This window comes from Salmo salar, chromosome 02, assembly GCF_965601325.2.
Source record: "Salmo salar chromosome 02, fSalSal1, whole genome shotgun sequence".
NCBI lineage: Eukaryota > Metazoa > Chordata > Actinopteri > Salmoniformes > Salmonidae > Salmo > Salmo salar.
Window position 1 is genome coordinate 83986135 of NC_138292.1, and position 23961 is coordinate 84010095.

The 23961-nt window shown below is 42.3% G+C and overlaps 1 protein-coding gene across 1 annotated transcript; it reads left to right on the forward strand.

Annotated features, from left to right (window-relative positions):
• Positions 1–7406: 7406 nt before the first annotated feature.
• Positions 7407–18698, forward strand: LOC106590982 (uncharacterized). Its single transcript, XM_014182159.3, has 2 exons — positions 7407–8161; positions 15127–18698. The coding sequence occupies exons 1-2, from the start codon at positions 7744–7746 to the stop codon at positions 16620–16622; spliced, it is 1914 nt and encodes a 637-aa protein (XP_014037634.3). The 5' UTR covers positions 7407–7743; the 3' UTR covers positions 16623–18698.
• The last annotated feature ends 5263 nt before the right edge of the window (positions 18699–23961 follow it).

The window sequence follows — 23961 nt, forward strand, 5'->3', positions numbered from 1 at the left end:
TACCTCCTGGACTGGACCAACAACACCAACAACATCCATCACCTCCAATACCTCCTGGACTGAACCAACATCATCCATCACCTCCAATACCTCCTGGACTGGACCAACATCATCCATCACCTCCAATACCTCCTGGACTGGGCCAACATCATCCATCACCTCCAATACCTCCTGGACTGAACCAACATCATCCATCACCTCCAATACCTCCTGGACTGAACCAACAACATCCATCACCTCCAATACCTCCTGGACTGGACCAACAACATCCATCACCTCAAATACCTCCTGGACTGAACCAACATCATCCATCACCACCAATACCTCCTGGACTGGACCAACAACATCCATCACCTCCAATACCTCCAGGACTGGACCAACAACATCCATCACCTCTAATACTTCCTGGACTGGAGCAACATCCATCACCTCCAATACCTCCTGGACTGGACCAACAACATCCATCACCTCTAATACCTCCTGGACTGGACCAACATCCATCACCTCCAATACCTCCTGGACTGGATCAACATCACCAACAACATCCATGACATGGAAAAAATGACAGCAACAACTTGCTTGAAACTGGACCCCTTTTGTTAATAACTTTACAAAATGGACATCATATATTAACCAGAATACAACGGAACCTGTCCAAGCAACAGACCACAGATAAATCAAACACATGAAGGATGCACATGGGAAGAGGAATAACACACCAGGGTGAAGATCCTACGGGGGACCAGTACGGGGAAAAAATTTATGAAATGTATGCATTCACTACTGTAAGTCGCTCTGGATAAGAGCGTCTGCTAAATGACTAAAATGTAAATGTAAGATGGAGGACCTCCCATCATCCTCGACAGAAGCTCTTCAGGGTCCTGTTGGTTCCAGACTTTGTGCATCGGTACCACTTGCTGTCTGGTAGCAGAGAGAACTTTCTATGATTTGGGTGACTGGAGTCTTCGACAATTTTGAGGGCCTTCCTCTGACACCGCCTGGTAGCAGAGAGAACAGTCTATGATTCTGGTGGCTGGAGTCTGATAATTGTGAAGGCCTTCCTCTGACACCGCCTGGTAGCAGAAAGAACAGTCTATGATTCTGGTGACTGGAGTCTGACCATTTTGAGGGCCTTCCTCTGATACCGCCTGCTATAGAGGTCCTCCATGTGAATGGGGGAGTGCTCGGCCCTCCATTCCCGTTTCCTGTAGTCCATGATCAGCTGAAAGAGAGGTTGTAGAAGTGTTTTAGAAACATATTATATTCTTATTTAAAATAAAAGTTAGACTAAAATGACACAATACATTATTTTGTGCCCAATAGAAATGAATGATAAATAATCTGAAACACAACCAAAACAAACCGGAAATGCGTACAACAAGTTTGTAGAGTGACAAGCTTAATGTAATCATTACGTGCTAGGAATATGGGACCATGTACTAAACATATACTTTAGACAACACCCCTGTCTTTTTGAGAAGAAAACATATTACATGTTAAACAAAATCTCTTTCTCTGAACAATTGTATTTGTATAAAATAATATAATTTTCTTTGAGACTATAGTATAGCTCAGTATTTGCATAATTTATTTCATAGTATTTTTCTACTCATCTTTATCGAGGGTGCCAATCATTTTGGAGGTGACCCTGTCTAAAAATGAGCAAAATCAAAAAGGGTTACTTTTGAGATATTCATTTTTTTTTGTTTAATAAAGGTACGTGCAAGATTGTGTCCATATGAGGAGTATAATGACAAGATGTTGTCTGTATCATGTAGGGTTCAGAGGTCATGGGGTCTGACAGTATAATGACTAGATGTTGTCTGTATCATGTAGGGGACAGAGGTCATGGGGTCTGACAGTATAATGACTAGATGTCTGTATCATGTAGGGTTCAGAGGTCATGGGGTCTGACAGTATAATGACTAGATGTTGTCTGTATCATGTTGGGGTCAGAGGTCATGGGGTCTGACAGTATAATGACTAGATGTCTGTATAATGTAGGTTTCAGAGGTCATGGGGTCTGACAGTATAATGACTAGATGTTGTCTGTATCATGTAGGGGTCATGGGGTCTGACAGTATAATGACTAGATGTTGTCTGTATCATGTAGGGTTCAGAGGTCATGGAGTCTGACAGGAGGCATGTAGAGGTCTAAAATGGGCCTAAAATGGCCACTTTCATCCTGATTTTCTCAGAAAGAGAATCTGAGGTAACAAAAATATTCTCCGGGGGTGGAATCTGCCTTTTATCGTGTGGAGGTTTCATTCAGGGTCATATTCATTAGTCTACACTGTAGCAAAAGGTGTTGCAAACAGAAGACAAAAACCCTCCCTGTTTCGTCCCTCCCCATTTCAGACCATTTGCTTCTGTTTAATTTCTATTGAATAGACCCTGATCTCTCTGTTAAACTAAATAATCTGTCTTTGGCAGGAGAGAGACCAGACTCAGAGGAACCAGAGCCAGAGATGTCCAAACCAGCAAGACGACTCCACTGCTCTCTGTGCGGAAATAGTTTCACCCGGTTAGACAGCCTGAAACGACATGAAAGAACACACACAGGAGAGAAGCCTCATCACTGCTCCCAATGTGGAAAGCGATTTAGCCAGTTAGTGAACCTGAAAGAGCACAATAAATTGCACACAGAGGAGAAGCCTTACCATTGCTCCCTGTGTGAACAGAGTTTTAAACGGTTAGGGCACCTGAAAAGACATGAGAGAACACACATAGGAGATAAGCCTCATCGCTGCTCCCAGTGTGGAAAGAGTTGTACCCGATTAGAACACCAGAAAGAACATGAGAGAACACACACAGAAGAGAAACCTTTTCAATGCTCCCAATGTGGAAAGAATTTCACCCGTTTAGAACACATGAGAGAACACACACAGGAGAGAAACCTTTCCACTGCTCACAGTGTGGGAAGAATTTTACCCGGTTAGGGAGCCTGATTGAGCATAAGAAAATTCACACCGGAGAGAAACCTTTCCACTGCTCCCAATGTGAAAATGCTTTTACCCAGGTAAGACATCTGAAAAGACATGAAAGGACACACACAGGAGAGAGGTTATGGAACCTGAAAACGCATAAGAGAATGCACACAGGGGAGAAGGCTTACAACTGCGCCCAGTGTGGAAAGAGTTTTAGGTGGTTATGGAACCTAAAGGAGCATGAAAGAATACACACTGGAGAGAAGATTTACCAATGTTCTCAATGTGGAAAGAGTTTTACCTGGTTAAGTGACCTGAAAAGACATGAGAGGACACACACAGGAGATAAGCCTCATCAATGCTTCCATTGTGGAAAGAGTTTTACAGAGTTAGGTAGCCTGAAAAAACACAGGGGACGGCACACCGGAGAGAAGCCATACCACTGCTCCCAATGTGAAAATGCTTTTACCCAGGTAAGACATCTGAAAAGACATGAAAGGACACACACAGGAGAGAGGCCTTTCCACTGCTCTCTGTGCAGAAATAGTTTTTCAGAGTTAGGGAATCTGAAAAGACATGAGAGGACACACACAAGAGAGAAGCCTTAGCAATGCTTTCAATGCGGAAAGAGATTTACCCTGGTTGGGAGCATGAAAATACATAACAAAATTAATTCTGGAGAGAAGTCTCATCAATGCTCTCTGTGTGGAAAGAGATTTACCTGGTTAAGGCGACTGAAAGAACATGAAAGAATCCAGACCTGATAAAATGTTCTCAATACTCCCAGTGTGGAAAGATATTTACCCAGTTAGGGAAAGACCATGAGGGAACACACAGACAAGAAGCCTTACCACTGCTCCCAGGGTGGAAAGAGATTTCAAATCACATTGACCTAAAGTTCATGAGAGCACACACACTGCTCCGACATTTGACTTCTATTTTTTAAATGTGTTTTTTTATGCCACATGAACTAAATTATTAAATTACCATGAATTTAATATATAGTATGTCTGTTTAAATGTAGAGTATGTCAGTCTGAATGAAGACACTCTCAAACTCTGTCTTTGTGTGTGTTTCGTCTGAGTGTCATTCCTCCAGCACTACAGATAATCAAGTGATATTTGGATGTGATGCATTTGCTCTATTGTTTACATCTGTATCCTACAGAGTGGCTTTAAGGGAATAGTCTGTTCACATCTAGACAGGACATACAGGTAGTGGAGGAGTATTAATACCTGGGTGTTGTTCAGGGACAAGACATAGAGGTAGTGGAGGAGTATTAATACCTGGGTGTTGTTCAGGGACAAGACATAGAGGTACTGGAGGAGTATTAATACCTGGGTGTTGTTCAGGGACATACAGGTAGTGGAGGAGTATTAATACCTGGGTGTTGTTCAGGGACATAGAGGTAGTGGAGGAGTATTAATACCTGGGTGTTGTTCAGGGACATAGAGGTAGTGGAGGAGTATTAATACCTGGGTGTTGTTCAGGGACATAGAGGTAGTGGAGGAGTATTAATACCTGGGTGTTGTTCAGGGACATAGAGGTTGTGGAGGAGTATTAATAACTGGGTGTTGTTCAGGGACATAGAGGTTGTGGAGGAGTATTAATAACTGGGTGTTGTTCAGGGACATAGAGGTAGTGGAGGAGTATTAATACCTGGGTGTTGTTCAGGGACATAGAGGTACTGGAGGAGTATTAATACCTGGGTGTTGTTCAGGGACATACAGGTAGTGGAGGAGTATTAATACCTGGGTGTTGTTCAGGGACATAGAGGTAGTGGAGGAGTATTAATACCTGGGTGTTGTTCAGGGACATAGAGGTAGTGGAGGAGTATTAATACCTGGGTGTTGTTCAGGGACATAGAGGTAGTGGAGGAGTATTAATACCTGGGTGTTGTTCAGGGACATAGAGGTTGTGGAGGAGTATTAATAACTGGGTGTTGTTCAGGGACATAGAGGTTGTGGAGGAGTATTAATAACTGGGTGTTGTTCAGGGACATAGAGGTTGTGGAGGAGTATTAATAACTGGGTGTTGTTCAGGGACATAGAGGTAGTGGAGGAGTATTAACCTGGCTGTTGTACTTGACCACAAGCTACAGTGGGGAGAAATGCACAGAGCACATCTATAAGAAAAGGAGAGCAGTGGCTTTACTGTTTTCTACAGAAAATAATCTGATAGGATCATTCTGATCCAGATGCCACAATATCAAGATCACAGAATCTGTATTTTCAGAGCTTTGGCCTCCACTTCTCCATCTACTGGACAGGTTGTGTTACTGCTTCTACACTGGAAACAGATGAGTAAACTACTCTTGAGTGTACAAAACACGGTCTTTCCATAACATAGACTATCCAGGTGATATCACCAAATCCACTTCAATCAGTGTAGGTCAAGGAAACTGGTAAAATAAAGATTTTTATGCCTTGAGACAAATGAGACATGGATTGTGTATGTGTGCCATTCAGAAGGTGAATGGTCAGGACAAAATATTTAAGTGCCTATGAACAGGGTATGGTAGTAGGTGCCAGGCGCACTGGTTTGAGTGTGTCAAGAACTGCAATGCTGCTGTGTTTTTCACGCTCAACAGTTTCCTGTGTGTATCAAGAATGGTCCACCACCCAAAGGACATCCAGCCAACTGGACACAACTGTGGGAAGGATTGGAGTCAACATGAATTAAGTCTGTTCTGAGGGCAAAGTGGGATGCAACTCAATATTAGGATGGCGTTCTTAATGTTTTGTTCACTCGGTGTGCATGAATAAAGATTGATTCTAAATAATAGAGCCTACATATGATTTATAAGTAAGTAGATGCATTTATCTGACACTTCTCAATGTAACAAATACCTATTCATCCCTGACCACATACCTTCACTGGAGTCAATTTAACACAATGAACCTTTGGTTTTCAGATGTAAGAATGTTTTCTAAACCTCCTCACCTTAGTTACATAGAAATGTATTGGTATCTGACCGTCTGACTGGTCCCATCTGACCGTCTGACTGGTCCCATCGGGTTGGCTGGCCGACTGGACCCATCTGACCGTCTGACTGGTCCCATCCGGTTGGCTGGCCGACTGGACCCATCTGACCGGCCGACTGGTCCCATCGGGTTGGCTGGCCGACTGGACCCATCTGACCGTCTGACTGGTCCCATCCGGTTGGCTGGCCGACTGGACCCATCTGACCGGCCGACTGGTCCCATCGGGTTGGCTGGCCGACTGGACCCATCTGACCGGCCGACTGGTCCCATCGGGTTGGCTGGCCGACTGGACCCATCTGACCGTCCGACTGGACCCATCTGACCGTCCGACTGGTCCCATCTGACCGGCCGACTGGACCCATCTGACCGTCCGACTGGTCCCATCGGGTTGGCTGGCCGACTGGACCCATCTGACCGTCCGACTGGTCCCATCGGGTTGGCTGGCCGACTGGACCCATCTGACCGTCCGACTGGTCCCATCTGACCGGCCGACTGGACCCATCTGACCGGCCGACTGGACCCATCTGACCGGCCGGCTGGACCTACCAGTCTTGCAGTGGGATCAAGATTATCCTAATAAAGTGTCTTCGAGTTTTGTAAAACGCAAAAAAACACATTTAATCCTGATTAAAGCTGCGATTACCAAATCCTTATCCCTATCCAGAGGATCAATATCTCATGTTTCAGTTTCGATAACATTTAATCCTATCTGATAGGGGAAATCCTAGCAGATAACTTTAGAAAAATTGGGCAAGGATATAACAGGAACACAACCAAACAATCCTTTATCCCAGTGTCAATAAGGCTGAATGATAATCACTAGTGGGTCCAGCGGCACAATAAGGCTGAATAATAATCACTAGTGGGTCCAGCGGCACAATAAGGCTGAATAATAATCACTAGTGGGTCCAGCGGCACAATAAGGCTGAATAATAATCACTAGTGGGTTCAGCGGTACAATAAGGCTGAATAATAATCACTAGTGGGTCCAGCGGCACAATAAGGCTGAATAATAATCACTAGTGGGTCCAGTGGCACAATAAGGCTGAATAATAATCACTAGTGGGTCCAGCGGCACAATAAGGCTGAATAATAATCACTAGTGGGTCCAGCGGTACAATAAGGCTGAATAATAATCACTAGTGGGTCCAGCGGCACAATAAGGCTGCTGAGTCCAGCAGGCCTGTCTACACTGGACATTGTGGTTGACAACGTACTGATGTGTAAATATTCTCATATTTATTGTCTGCAGTTGTATTGATGTCATTTATATGCGTGTTATGTGTTTTATGTACATAGATCCTCGTACAGAATTTCCCAGTGGGCATGATAAAGTCATGATCTTATCTTGTGTAGAGGAAAGTCTTGGCTGTAAGAGGTAAGAGAAAACGCATTTGTTCATTTTTCAAATGATTTGTTATGGTTTTCTTTTCTCCAGAATAAACACTGTAGTGAATAACGCCGTTACCAACTCCAGTCAGCAGATGGCGATGTAAGAATTTCAGTTGATGCTCCTTGTGTGACGTCTAATCTAGTGGACGGGACGCTTCTTCAACAACAACTCGGCGACTGATGCAGCCAGTTCCTTATCTTGCTAGTCAACATAATACCGACAAATTCAAGCTCTTTTGTCCGTATTTGTGAATATTAATCTGTGTTTTTAACGCAATTTTGTTTGCATATCTCCTAGTTAAATTGTAAAATAGCTTGTTAGATTTACTAATTCGTTAAGATTCACACTGAGCCTAGTACTAGGCTAGTCGCTAATTCTAACTAGCTAGGTCTCATCCCCGACCTAGGAGTGAAGTTTAGTCCGCTATCCTCGCTCGACCATGAGCTCACTAAACTACTCCCTCCCTGCTAAAGAAGAAGAGGTCTGCTGGACGGAGAAAGAAGATCTGAACATTGTCGTGAAAGAAGACGAGGAAGTGAAAGACGAGAAAGAACCTTTTGGAGTGAAACCCGAAGAGGGGATAGAGGCTGTCACAGTGGAAGAGGAGGAGGTAGAAGCTTTCAGAATCAAAAAGGAGGAAGAGGAGGATGTTACAGTAAAATACGAGAAAGAGCCTTTAGGAGTGAAACACGAAGAAGAGATAGAGGCTGTCACAGTGGAAGAGGAGGAAGAAGTTTTCAGAATGATAAAGGAGGAAATCACATTGAAAGAAGAAGATGAGGATTTTACAGTGAAAGAAGAGAAAGGACCTTTTGGACTGAAAGACGAAGAGGAGACTGGAGATCTGATTAACACTAGTGAGTACTATATTAAAAACAGAAGCACCAACTTTGCCATTGTTCAACTAATGTATGATTTTTAAGAGGCTTTCTACTGACGTTTTACACTTGAATATGTTATTCAGGGGTGCGTTCAGTACGAGAGAACAGTGTTCAGCGTTTAGTTAAACGGTGTGATTGGTGTCCCAGAGATTGTGCTTTCAATTGGTCACATCCATATTAAAGGAGAATTGTGCTTTTTTTCCCTTCTTTTTTTTACAACCAAATGTATATTTTTGATGTAAATGCCATGTTATAGAAGGTCCAGACACTTGTTCTTGAGAAACTTACCCCAACCATTGATTAGGGATGGACACAGTTATTTGAATATTCTCAGCATTAAAAAAAACTTACATTCTCTGTGACATTTCAATACACAAGGATACAAGGATAGACCACGACAGTCTCTGAGTGCACCCTGTAAAAAATACATACCGGTAGCCAACACACTTTTCATGCGTGTAGCTTCTTGTCGTCAGCCAATCAGAGCAGCTCTACAGTCAGAGACTCCATGTGTAAAAATCTGGATATTAGTCCTATAGTGAAATGTGTTTTACAGTTAAGTTGGCTAAAATACGAGTCGGCTCCAATTATCAACCAACAGGTATTACGGATATTATAAGGTGAATGCACCAATTTGTAAGTCGCTCTGGATAAGAGCGTCTGCTAAATGACTTAAATGTAAATGTAAACAGGTAGGCTGTTGTTGTAGACATGTACAGGTAATGCAGAAAAATAGCCTCAATTAGCCTTGCTAGCTAGCTAGCTTCTTTACACCGATTTGATGCAGTCAAAACAGACACTACCAGATGAGATGATAGATAACCTATTGCGGCATGTAACCTAGTGGTTAGAGCGTTGGGCCAGTAACCGAAAGGTTGCTAGATCAAATCCCCGAGCTGACAAGGTGAAAATCTTTCAGTCTGCCCCTGAACAGGGCAGTTAAAGCACTGTTCCCCGGTAGGCCGTCAATCGTAAATAAGAATTTGTTCTTAAACTGTCTTGCCTAGTTAAATAAAGGTTATATGGAAAAACACATTTGCTCAAGTCGGTTTGGCTACTCTCTCTCTCCGTATCAGACAGACCGGTCCTCTGCTCCTCCCCAATCCTTCTGTGCTGAAACAACAAGCAGAGTGCAACCACATTGAAGTACAACATAAATAAGTTGCTCTTTAAAACGTATGTATTTCCACTATCCTGATATTAGATATTAGTCCAATAGTGAAATCATTAAATGCCCTCCTCTACCATCAGTTCATTTCCTTCTCCTTGTTGTGCAGGATGAGGTCTCTGAACAAACATCATCAACGGCTACAAAAACACCCAAATGTGTCTTTTTAGAAACGGAAAGGTCTTTAGATGTTGTACACATGAACTTTATCCGTAACTTTATATTCCATTTTGTTGCGACTCGAGCCATACCTCTCCGTCCATTCTACAGGTAACTGCCAAATTATAAGTAAATGAGAGATACAAAGTACACTATAAATGCAAAAGTATGTGGACACCCAGTCAAATTAGTGGATTCGGGTATTTCAGCCACCTTTTGCTGACAGGTGTATAAAATCGAGCGAGCACACAGCCATGCAATCTCCATAGACAAACATTGGCAGTAGAATGGCCTTACTGAAGAGCTTAGTGACTTTCAACGTGGCACCATCATAGGATGCCACCTTTCTAACAAGTCAGTTAATCAAATTTCTGTCTTGTTATAGCTGCCCCGGTCAACTGTAAGGGCTGTTATTGTGAAGTGAAAACGTCTAGGAGCAACAACGGCTCAGCCGCGAAGTAGCAGGCCACACAAGCTCACAGAACGGGATCACGAGTGTTGTAGCGCGTAAAGATTGACTGTCCTCGGTTCCAACACTCAATACAGTTCCAAACTGCCTCTGGAAGCAACATCAGCACAATAAATGTTTGTTGGGAGCTTCATGAAATGGGTTTCCATGGCTGACCAGCCGCACACAAGCCTAAGATCACCATGCGCAATATCAAGCATCGGCTGGAGTGGTGTAAAGCTCACCGCCATTGGACTCTGGAGCAGTGTAAATGTGTTCTCTGCAGGGATGAATCACACTTCACCATCTGGCAGTCCGACGGACAAATCATGGGTTTGGCAGATGCCAGGAGAACGCTACCTGCCCGAATGCATAGTGCCATCTGTACATTTTGGTGGAGGAGGAATAATGGTCTGGGGCTGTTTTTCATGGTTTGGGCTGGGCCCCTTAGTTCCAGTGAAGGGAAATCTTAACGCTACAGCGTACAATGACATTCTAGATTATTCTGTGCTTCCAACTTTGTGGCAACAGTTTGGGAAGACCCTTTCCTGTTTTCAGCATGACAATGCACCCGTGCGAAGTCCATACAGAAATGGTTTGTTGAGATTGGTGTGGAAGATCTTGACTGGCCTGCACAGAGTCCTGACCTCAACCCCATCGAACACCTTTGGGATGAATTGGAACACCGACTGCGAGTCAGGCCTAATCGCCCAACATCGGTGCCTGACCTCACTAATGCTCTTGTCGCCGAATGGAAGCAAGTCCCTGTAGCAGTGTTCCAACATCTCATGAGAAAGTCTTCCACTAGATGGAAGGCTTTCCAAGAGGCTGTTATAGCAGCAAAAGGGGGACCAACTCCATATTAATGCCCATGATTTTGGAATGATGTTGGATGAGCAGGTATCCACATACTTTTGGCCATGTTGTGTATCTTTTTGTTGTTGTTGGTCTGTGTATGGTTTTACACATCGGAATGGTGGGACATAAAAGATACCTCAGTTGGTGGGTCACGAAGCAAAAAAAGTTTATTTAAGCATTAACAAACACACTCTGTGTGACAGTCAGACACTTTGGCTGGATCAGAATACCCAAAGGAAGGTTCCTTAGTGGCTAGATTATTAGAACCATAATCTACAGGTAAAGTTACAAGGTAAGGAAAAATGCTGCATCTTTTTGACTATTCGGATTCAGCCACTCACCATAAAGCCCAGGAATCCCTCAAGTTCGCTGATGAATTCACATGCAAATTTGGCATATATTCTGACTCCTAAAATCCCCCAGGTGGGCCATTCCATCAAACCTCATATATTCTGACTCCTAAAATCCCCCAGGTGGGCCATTCCATCAAACCTCATATATTCTGATTCCTAAAATCCCCCAGGTGGGCCATTCTATCAAACCTCATATATTCTCACTCCTAAAATCCTCCCAGGTGGGCCATTCCATCAAACCTCATATATTCTCACTCCTAAAATCCTCCCAGGTGGGCCATTCCATCAAACCTCATATATTCTCACTCCTAAAATCCTCCCAGGTGGGCCATTCCATCAAACCTCATTGTACATATTTGTTAATATGGTCCTCCTGACTGCCAAATAAGATTGAGGTCAGAGAAGAGTTTATATCGCAAATGTTTTTCAATCCAATGAAACTTGATTTTCCCAAATCAGTTTTTGTATCAGAAAATGTATGTAGGTGCTCTCTCTTGCCTCGGAATTGATGCAGCTGTTTATATGTTTAGATATCCTGTTGGGGCTAAGGGGCAGTATTTTCACGGCTGGATAAAAAAACGTACCCGATTTAATCTGGTTACTAATCCTACCCAGTAACTAGAATATGCATATACTTATTATATATGGATAGAAAACACCCTAAAGTTTCTAAAACTGTTTGAATGGTGTCTGTGAGTATAACAGAACTCATTTGGCAGGCAAAACCCTGAGACATTTTCTGACAGGAAGTGGATACCTGATGTGTTGAATTACCTTTAAGCCTATGCCATTGAAACACACAGGGGCTGATTAATGTTTTGGCACTTCCTATTGCTTCCACTAGATGTCACCAGCCTTTACAAAGTGTTTTGAATCTTCTACTATGAGATCTGACCGAACAAGAGCCTTGGAACGGTGATGGCCGATTAGACTCTGGCGCGCGAGGTCATGTTGGGTACCCTCGTTCCAAAACGTTTTAAAAGAGAATGCATTCGTCCACCTTGAATATTATTCATGTTCTGGTTAAAAAAGGCCCTAATGATTTATGCTATACAACGTTTGACATGTTTGAACGAACGTAAATATATTTTTTCCCCTCGTTCATGACGAGAAGTCCGGCTGGCTTAGATCATGTGCTAACAACACGGATCTTTTTGGATATAAATGATGAGCTTTTTTGAACAAAACTACATTCGTTATGGACCTGGGATTCCGGGAAGTGACATCTGATGAAGAGAATCAAAGGTAATGGATTATTTACATAGTATTTTCGATTTTAGATCTCTCCAACATGGCCGTTTGTCTGTATAGCAAAGCATATTTTTCTGGGCGCAGTGCTCAGATTATTGCAAAGTGTGATTTCCCAGTAAGGTTATTTTTAAATCTGGCAAGTTGATTGCGTTCAAGAGATGTAAATCTATAATTCTTTAAATGACAATATAATATTTTACCAATGTTTTCTAATTTTAATTATTTAATTTGTGGTGCTGACTTGACTGCCGGTTATTGGAGGGAAACGATTTCCTCAACATCAATGCCATAGTAAAACGCTGTTTTTGGATATAAATATGAACTTGATAGAACAAAAAATGCATGCATTGTCTAACATAATGTCCTAGGAGTGTCATCTGATGGAGATTGTAAAAGGTTAGTGCATCATTTTAGCTGGTTTTATGGTTTTGGTGACCCTGTCTTTGAATTGACAAAACATTACACACAGCTATTGTCAATGTACTCTCCTAACATAATCTAACTTTATGCTTTCGCCGTAAAACCTTTTTGAAATCGGACAACGTGGTTAGATTAAGGAGATGTTTATCTTTCAAAGGGTGTAAGATAGTTGTATGTTTGAAAAATTTGAATTTTGACATTTATTTGGTTTCAAATTTGCCGCTCTTGAAATGCACCTGCTGTTGATAGGGTGCACCACGGGTGGCACGCTAGCGTCCCACATAGCCCCAAGAAGATATACAGTTGGGTCCGAAATGATTGACTCTTGATAAAGATGAGTAAAAAAGATTGTAAAATAAATAATACAGATATTGAGCTATATTGTATGCAAAAAATTGGGAAATTATATTATTTTATACTAATACAATTGTTCGGAGAAAGATAATTTGATAAATTATTGAATCCCATGTTTTCAGTACCTTTCAATAGCTCACCTTATGAGGGAAACAACACTGAGACTTTTTCTAAAATGTTTTATGTGATTGGAAAGGATCTTAGACTGTCTTTTCAGCTTCAGTTTGAAGGGACTGTGTTATCTGTGTTATCTGTGTTGGCTGGCTCCTCTGAACAGTGTCCTGACGAGAGAGCACATTTTCTATGCCAGGCAAAATCACGCATCATTACCTTATTGTTATGGATGTATCCAAATAAATGTCACTAGAAAACATCTTAAGCAAACGCAGCTACTTTGCTGTCATTCTGTTTGACGTGACGGTGTTAGCCATAGTTGACTAGCTCGCAAGCAAGGGATAAGAACGTTGCCAGCCAGCAGGGCAACGGAACATTTCAATTGACCGACTGGGTTGCATCCATAGATATCCAACTCAAAGACTTCAGAAGTGTGTGGCGTCTCCGGCAACTGAACCGATAGAATGAATGACCAGTCGGCTTGTCTAGCAGCCATGGATTTGTGTCGGGATTATATCTCATGGAAGGATTAAACAGAGTGAATAAATTCATTTAAAATAAATATTTTTATGAAAATATGTCAATCATTATTTCAATATGTTGGTAACCCGTTGTATAAGCGTGATGATGCCCTCGAAGACGGCGTTTGGAGGATATATTGGCACGATATAGACAGAGCAACTGCGTCAAAATAACTTTCAAACACTGTCTTCTCAGGCATTATCACTTTAACACAACAGCCACTCTGTGATGACGCACTCTGCTGTTCTACCTTTACATTTCAGTCATTTAGCAGACACTCTTATCCAGAGAGACTTACAGTACTGAGTCATTTAGCAGATTCTCTTATCCAGAGATACTTACAGTACTGAGTCATTTAGCAGACGCTCTTATCCAGAGAGACTTACAGTACTGAGTCATTTAGCAGACGCTCTTATCCAGAGAGACTTACAGTACTGAGTCATTTAGCAGACGCTCTTATCCAGAGAGACTTACAGTACTGAGTCATTTAGCAGACGCTCTTATCCAGAGAGACTTACAGTACTGAGTCATTTAGCAGACGCTCTTATCCAGAGAGACTTACAGTACTGCATTCATATTATTAAGATAGCTGGGTGAGACAAGAAGATATCACAATCATAGCAAGTACATTTTCCCTCAACAACGTAGTTATCAGCAAAGTCAGTGTAAGTAGGGGGAGGAGGGGACATGGGGTTTATTTAAGATAGTCTTTAAAGAGGTAGGGTTTCAGATGTTTTCAGAAGATGGGGAGGGACTCCGTTCTGACATCAGGGGGAAGCTGGTTCCACCAATAGGGTGCCAGGACAGAGAAGAGCTTTGACTGGGCTGAGTGGGAGCTGCCCTCCAGTAGGGGTGGGAGGGACAAGAGACCAGAGATGGTAGAATCAAAACGGAGTGCTCTGGTTGGGTTGTTCAGAACACTGTTCTGATGATAAGGGCCAAGAGACCAGAGATGTCAGATCGGAGTGCTCTGGTTGGGTTGTTAAGAACACTATTCTGATGATAATCCCCTATTGGAATTTGGCCTCTAGGTATCCTCTATAAGGTCAGAGGTCACCATAAAGCAGGTCTTAGTGATTGGTAAATCAACCCATGGGTGTCCTGAAGTGATTCAAATGTAAAGTCGATTCAACCCCCAAGTCAGCCTTGATTTAGTGTTTTAACCCAGGGAAGGGTGACTTTTTTTAAATTGAGGGATCTAATCTAGATTAAACCTTGTAGAAAGACAGTTGTATCATATAGAGTTTTCATTCAGGTCTCTCTGTTTAAGCAAATACTCTGTTTGTCTTTTTAGCAGGAGAGAGACCAGACTCTCACCCTGACCGTGGGAAGAGCCCAGACCCAGAGACGACCAAACCAGCAAGACCATACCACTGTTCCCAGTGTGGAAAGCGTTTTGGACACTCAGGGTATCTGAAAGTGCATGAAAGAACACACACTGGAGAGAAGCTTTATCAATGCTCCCAGTGTAAAAATACATGTTTCTCACCAGGGGACCTGAAATCACATGAAAGAACACACTCTTTAGAGAGGCCTTTCCAATGCTCTCAGTGTGGAAAGAGATTTATCCAGTCATCACATTTGAAAGAACATGAGAGAATACACACAGGAGAACAACCATTCCAATGTTCCCAGTGTAGAAAGAGTTTTACAAATGTAGGGAACCTGAAAACGCATGAGATGACACACACAGGCGAGAAGCCTTTCCACTGTTCCCAGTGTGGAAAAAGGTTTACCCAATTAGGGAACTTGAAAACACATGAGATGACACACACAGGCGAGAAGCCTTATCACTGCTCCCATTGTGGTAAGTGTTTTAGACACTCAGGGCATCTAAAAGTGCATGAAAGAACACACACTGGAGAGAAGCCATATCAATGCTCCCAGTGTGGAAAGGGTTTTGGACACTCATGGCATCTTAAAGTGCATGAAAGAACACACACTGGAGAGAAGCCGTATCAATGCTCCCAGTGTGGAAAGGGTTTTGGACACTCAGGGCATCTAAAAGTGCATGAAAGAACACACACTGGAGAGAAGCCGTATCAATGCTCTCACTGTGGAAAGAGATTTATCCAGTCATTGCACCTGAAAGAGCATAAGAGAAAACACACAGGAGAGAAGCCTTTCCAATGCTCTCAGTGTGGAAAGAGTTTTATCCAGTCATCGCATCTGAAAGAGCATAAGCGGATACACACTGGAGAGAAGCCATTCCAATGCTCTCAGTGTGGAAAGACTTTTAGCCAGATAGGGCAGCTGAAATATCATGAAAGAAAACATACAGGGGAGAAGCCTTATCACTGTTCTCAGTGTGGAAAGGGTTTCAGATACTCGGGGCATCTAAAAGTGCATGAAAGAACACACACTGGAGAGAAGCCATATCAATGCTCCCAGTGTGGAAAGGATTTTAGACACTCAGGGCATCTTAAAGATCATGAGAAAATACACACAGGAGAACAACCATTCCAATGCTCTCTGTGTGGAAAGAGTTTTACCCATTTAGGGAACCTGAAAATGCATGAGATGACACACACAGGAGAGAAGCCTTTTCACTGCTCCCAGTGTGTAAAAAGTTTTACCCAGTTAGGGAACTTGAAAACGCATGAGATGACACACACAGGAGAGAAGCCTTTCCACTGCTCCAAGTGTGAAAAGGGTTTTAGAACCTCGGGAAACCTGAAAACGCATGAAATGTCACACACAGGAGAGAAGCCTTTCCAATGCTCCCAATGTGGAAAGAGTTTTACCCAGTTAGCGAGCCTGAAAAGGCATGAAGGAACACACACAGGATAGAATCCTTTCCAATGTTCTCAGTGTGGAAAGACATTTTCCTGGTCAGAAAAAACCTGAAAATCACATGCGAGAAGAGAGACACTGTTGTGGGTGGCAGAATTTGGGGTGAGCTGTTGTAACTTCTCCAGGTTGATGCTCTGTTCTGTGATGAACTGCATTTCATAGACTACTACGCCTATTACCTGTCTGCACCCTAACACATTGTTGCCATTGTTGTCTGTAACTGTTGCATTAAAAAGTACTATTATCACCTTCCTCTATATGAGGGGACATGCAACTATCTGCAGTTTTTTTTAGTTCTTCCCTGACTGTGATCAGCGAGACAGATCTCGCTTGCTTGTATTTAAGATGTACTATTATCACACCAGTCTCTGATCTTTGAAACTCCAGAATCAGTTCATAAAACACAGGCTTGATTTGGAATTGGGTTTATTTGGTTTATGGCCACATGAAATCAATTTGTATGAAGCCTTACTCAAAAAACAGGCCTACTTTGTTAGCCGGACCGGTCTCAGTGCAAAAAAAAAAAAAAAGGAACATATTTTAAATGTATTTTACTTTGATTCCTTTAGTCATTGTGTTTTATTTAGTTAATTTGTGTAGAAGTTATCAAGCTAAACGTGTATGAAAATGTGATGACATTGTTATGATAACAGTTGTTGACTGGGAAACCCAGAACCGAGCTGCCCAGTGACGAGAGCCTACCAGACGTGCTAAATGCCTTTTTATGCTCGCTTCAAGGCAAGCAACACTGAAGCATGCACGTCAGCACCAGCTATTCTGGATGACTGAGTGATAACGCTCTCGGTATCCGATGAGAGCAGACCTGTAAACAGGTCAACATTCACAAAGCCACGGGGCCAGACGGATTACCAGGACGTGTACTCAAAGCATATGCGGACCAACTAGCTAGTGTCTTCACTGACATTTTCAACCTCTCCCTGACCGAGTCTGTAATACCTACATGTTTCAAGCAGACCACCATAGTCCCTGTGCCCAAGGAAGCGAAGGTAACCTTCCTAAATGATTACTGCCCGTAGCACTCACGTCTGTAGCCATGAAGTGCTGTGAAAGGCTGGTCATGACTCACATCAACACCATGCTCCCGGATACCCTAGATCTACTCCAATTCGCATACCGCCCCAACTGATCCACAGATGACGCAATCTCAATCGCCCTCCACACGGCCCTTTCCCACCTGGACAAAAGGAACACCTATGTGAGAATGCTATTCATTGACTATAGCTCAGCATTCAACACCATAGTGCCCACAAAGCTCATCACTAAGCTAAGGACCCTGGGATTAAAATCCTCCCTCTGCAACTGGATCCTGGACTTCCTGACGGGCTGCCCACAGGTGGTAAGGGTAGGTAGCAACACGTCTGCCACGCTGATCCTCAACACCGAGGCCTTCAGGGGTGTGTACTTACTCCCCTTCTGTACTCCCTGTTCACCCACAACTGCGTGGCCAAACAGGACTCCAACACCATCATTAAGTTTGCTGATGACACAACAGTGGTAGGCCTGATCACCGGCAACGATGAGACAGCCTATAGGGAGGAAGTCATGACCTGGCCAGGACAACAACCTCTCCCTCAATGTGAGCAAGACCGGAGCGGAACGTAGACTACAGGAAAAGGTGGGCTGAAAACCGGCCCCCATTAACATCAACGGGGCTGTAGTGGAGCGGGTCGAGAGTTTCACCTACATGTACAAATTACCTCTACTAACCTGTACCCCCGCACATTGACTCTGTACCGGTACCCCCTGTATATAGCCTTGCTATTGTTACTTTATTGTGTTACTTTTTATAATTTTTTTTAACTTTAGTTTATCTGGTAAATATTTTCTTAACTCTTTCTTAAAACTGCACTGTTGGTTAATGGACTTGTAAGTAAGCATTTCACGGTAAAGTCTACTACACTTGTTGTATTCAGCGCATGTGACTATTAAAGTTTGATCACTACCTCATGAATGTTCCCATCAGTATTATTAAAAACATTCCCTACCTCATGAATGTTCCCATCAGTATTATTAAAAACATTCACTACCTCATGAATGTTCCCATCCGTATTATATTCCACCATGTCAGAGAAAACACAGTTGCTGATTTGTAAAAAGGGATTTGATTAATTAGCCAAAAACACTGGAGCTCTTTAGACGCTTTCAGGTGTATATTAACCACTGTGTTTTAAACACACTTCCGTCGTATCTACTAGTTAACCCATTTTATTTCAGAAAAAAACTAAAGGAGGTTGGTTAGTCGGGGTGGATGGGTGGGCGTTTTAAAGTGACAATTTTAGCTAATTAGCTACTTTGCGACTACTTAGCATGTTAGCTAACCCTTCCTTGGATTTATGTGCAGAATAATATTAATGCCGTGAAGAAGATGCTGAAATTACAAAACATAAGAGGTCTGCTGGACGGAGGAAGAAACTCTTGTGAAAGAGGAGGAAGAGGAGGCTGTCAATGTCAACGCCACATGAAATGTTATTGTATGAAAGCTTGCTCAAAAATAGGCTTGTGTTTTTGTTTTCAACTCAAATCAGACAAAAATGTGTTTTGTTTTAACTTCTTCGGGATCAGTGTCGGATTGAACTAACGTAGGCTAATGCGATTAGCATGAGGTTGTAAGTAACAAGAACATTTCCCAGGACATAGACATATCTGATATTGGCAGAAAGCTTCAATTCTTGTTAATCTAACTGCACTGTCAATTTACATTAGCTATTACAGTGAAAGAATACTATGCTATTGTTTGAGGAGAGTGCACAGTTTTGAACATGAAAAGTTATTAATAAACAAATTAGGCACATTTGGGCAGTCTTGATACAAAATTTTGACAGAAATGCAATGGTTCATTGGATTAGTCTAAAACTTTGCACATACACTGCTGCCATCTAGTGGACAAAACCTAAATTGCACCTGGGCTGGAATAATACATTATAGCCTTTCTCTTGCATTTCAAAGATGATGGTACAAAAAATACAAAAGAATGTTTATTTTTTCTTTGTATTATCTCTTACCAGATCTTTTGTGTTATATTCTCCTACATTCCACATTTCCACAAACTTCAAAGTGTTTCCTTTCAAATGGTACCAAGAATATGCATATCCTTGCTTCAGGGCCTGAGTTACAGGCAGTTAGATTTGGTAAGACATTTTAGGCAAAAATACAAAAAAAAGGGGCGGATCCTTAGGAGGTTAATTATTACCTTTGATCTGATACATGTATAAACCTTCAGATATTAAGAGGTACATTTTTACCTTTGATCTGATACATGTATAAATGCTCAGATATTAAGAGGTTAATTATTACCTTTGATCTGATACATGTATAAACCCTCAGATATTAAGAGGTTAATTATTACCTTTGATCTGATACATGTATAAACCCTCAGATATTGCTCGTTATATGATTTGTAAAGTATTCAATAGATTCATATAATTTGCATTTATTGATTCTAACATTGAATGTAGTCGCTTTCTTTCATTCAGTAAATTTGTCGACGTGTTAGCGAGTACCGCACCACTTGCTTAGCGAGTACCGCACCACTTGCTTAGCGAGTACCGCACCACTTGCTTAGCGAGTACCGCACCACTTGCTTAGCGAGTACCGCACCACTTGCTTAGCGAGTACCGCACCACTTGCTTAGTGAGTACCACACCACCTGCTTAGCAAGTACCACACCACCTGCTTAGCAAGTACCACACCACCTGCTTAGCGAGTACCGCACCACCTGCTTAGCGAGTACCGCACCACCTGCTTAGCGAGTAGCGCACCACTTGCTTAGCGAGTACCGCACCACTTCCTCCAGATTTTGCTCATACCGAGGATCAAATTACTAGCCTTGTTCAACCTCTATTTCGGATCGTCTGAGATCCCTAAAGATTGGAAAGCTGCTGCGGTCATCTCCCTCTTCAAAGGGGGAGAGACTCTAGACCCAAACTGTTACAGACCCATATCTATCCTGCCCTGCCTTTCTAAAGTCTTCGAAAGCCAAATTAACAAACAGATCACCGACCATTTCGAATCTCACCGTACCTTCTCCGCTATGCAATCTGGTTTCCGAGCTGGTCATGGGTGCACCTCAGCCACACTCAAGGTCCTAAAAGATATCATAACCGCCATCGATAAAAGACAGTACTGTGCAGCCGTCTTCATTGACCTAGCCAAGGCTTTCGACTCTGTGAATCACCGCATTCTTATCGGCTGACTCAATAGCCTTGGTTTCTCAAATGACTACCTCGCCTGGTTCACCAACTACTTCTCAGATAGAGTTCAGTGTGTCAAATCGGAGGGCCTGTTGTCCGGACCTCTGGCAGTCTCTATGCCACAGGGTTCAATTCTCAGGCCGACACTTTTCTCTGTATATATATCAATGAATGATGTCGTTCTTGCTGCTGGTGATTCTTTGATCCACCTCTACGCAGACGACACCATTCTGTATACTTCTGGCCCTTCTTTGGACACTGTGTTAACAAACCTCCAAACGAGCTTCAATGCCATACAACACTCCTTCCGTGGCCTCCAAATGATCTTAAATGCTAGTAAAACTAAATGCATGCTCTTCAACCGATCGCTGCCTGCATCCGCCCCCCCGACTAGCATCACTACTTTGGACGGTTCTGAATTAGAATATGTGGACAACTACAAATACCTAGGTGTCTGGTTAGACTGTAAACTCTCCTTCCAGGCTCACATTAAGCATCTCCTTCCCTGTAGCTCAGTTGGTAGAGCATGGTGTTTGCAATGCCAGGGTTGTGGGTTCGATTCCCACGGGGGGCCAGCACAGGAAAAAAAATGTATGAAATGAAATGTATGCATTCACTACTGTAAGTCGCTCTGGATAAGAGCGTCTGCTAAATGACTAAAATGTAAAAAGCTTCCTATTTCGCAACAAAGCCTCCTTCACTCATGCTGCTAAACATACCCTCGTAAAACTGACTATCCTACCGATCCTTGACTTCGACGATGTAATTTACAAAATACCCTCCAACACTCTACTCAGAAAATTGGATGTAGTCTATCACAGTGCCATCCGTTTTATCACCAAAGCCCCATATACTACCCACCACTGCGACCTGTATTCTCTCGTTGGCTGGCCATCGCTTCATATTCGTCGCCAAACCCACTGGCTCCAGGTCATCTATAAGTCTTTATTTGGTAAAGCCCAGCCTTATCTCAGCTCACTGGTCACCATAGCAACACCCACCCGTAGCACACGCTCCAGCAGGTATATTTCACTGGTCATCCCCAAGCCAACACCCCCTTTGGCCACCTTTCCTTACAGTTCTTTGCTGTCAATGACTGGAACAAATTGCAAAAATCACTGAAGCTGGAGACCTATATCTGCCTCAATAACTTTAAGTTTCAGCTGTCAGAGCAGCTTACCGACCACTGCACCTGTACACAGCCCATCTGTAAATAGCCCACCCAACTACCTCATCCCCATATTGTTATTTAGTTTTGCTATTTTGCACCCCAGTATCCCTGCTTGCACATCATCATCTGCACATCTATCACTCCAGTGTTAATGCTAAATTGTAATTATTTCGCCACTATGGCCTATTTATTGCATTACCTCCCTAATCTTAATACATTTGCACACACTTGTGGTGGTTGATTTCTGTATTATTAAATGAGGAGAGACAAACTTATCACACAAGTCAGAGTTTACTTAAACTAAATCTTTAATAGTGAGAGCTTTGCAATAGCAATGGCTGGTCAACGAATCACCGTCTCTGATGATCCGTTGAGAGCGACGAGACAAAAGTACAAAGGTCTTTTATAGCCAAGATACACCCCTCTCAACCTACATGATGAACAACAGATATAAAGAATGGGTCACAAGGTTAAGATTTGTATGAAGGATACCTATAATACATAGCAGACAGTATCTGCTGTGTCAACAGTTTTCATTGTATAGACCAGTGTCTGGCCCTCTGACTCCATACTGGAACCATCTCTCCCTGGTACGGTATAGAACAGAAACATTAACTCATGCTCTGGAATGGTCTTTAGGTTTTATCACCCAAAAGACATTGTAAATCTCCTGTCAGTGTTGTCTCCCAGAGGCCCATCGTCAGTAGAACACACACACAATAGTTAACAGAATACTCTATTCTGTCGAATAAAACAACCATTTGATGTAATACATGTATTATAACATAATCTTGCAATTTTTCCTCTGACACTGTATATATATATTTTCTATTGTGTTATTGACTGTACGATTGTTAATCCCATGTGTAACTCATGTGTTGTTTTTGTCAAACTGCTTTGCTTTATCTTGGCCAGGTCGCAGTTGTAAATGAGAACTTGTTCTCAACTAGCACACCTGGTTAAATAAAGGTGAAATAAATAAAAAATGTTTAAAAAAAACCCAGGACTTCGCTGTCTTGATAGCACACATGACCCTCCTCCTGAATCGTCTTACCAGTCGATGCCGCCGGAAAGCTAGAAATTCCTCGGAGCAAGTGGAGACAGTTCAGGCTGAGGAGTGAGTTTCACACATCCCCATGTGCTACATATAGAAAATATATTGTAAATGTATGGAATTATACATACTTAATAATGAATGGGAAGGCTTTTATGGTTATTGTGACACCTGGTGGAAACTTGTCGTTTACCTTTAGAATAGCATAGAGAGTTATGGGTAAGATGTCATCAGTAGTACTACTTAGGACAGGTGATTGAAGCCTGATAGGAACTGGAAGACGCCAAGTAGAGCTACAGTTTAGTACCGTTTTCATTTGGATTTAAATACCTGCTACTTTATAATTTGTGTACCTTTTTAAAGGTGACCATTTTGCCATTCATATCAGTTGGAATCTGTTATACCTCACCTGGATTACAGTTCTTTCTTTTACCACTTACCATCCAGGAATCTGTGAGACAAACAATGGACATTCAATTCCAAATGTGATTTTCCTGTTTTATTTATATTTCCACACTGAGGTTGGAATAATACTGTGAAATTGTGAAAAAATTTGATAATACCCTTTTAGTGTAAAAACTTTGTGAAAAGATGGCCTGAAATTTCAACTTGTTTTGGTGGGAAGGAGTTTTGGCCTGAGTGGTGACATCACCAAGGTGTAAATGAGTTAATAGACCAATAAGAAAGAGTTCCAAATCTCTTTGCCAATAACAGCTATTTTTCTGTTTTCCCCTCCCCGCTCAGACCACTCCTAGACATAGCAAAATTCTTGCTTGAGAAATTGTTCTTTGCTAAGAAGCTATTTTTGTTTATTTTTGACCATTTTAATTGAAAACAATCCCAGTAAGGTACTTAATTGTTACTCAGAAAGAATTTGATATTGAGAGAAAATGGCTGCAT

What these genes read in the sequence shown, in the direction of transcription:
- LOC106590982 (XM_014182159.3), top strand. Translation starts at nt 7,744, where the DNA reads ATGAGCTCACTAAACTACTCCCTCCCTGCTAAAGAAGAAGAGGTCTGC. An exon ending in TGGAGATCTGATTAACACTA is followed by an intron (nt 8,162 to 15,126) that starts GTGAGTACTATA and finishes TTGTCTTTTTAG; the next exon opens with CAGGAGAGAGACCAGACTCT.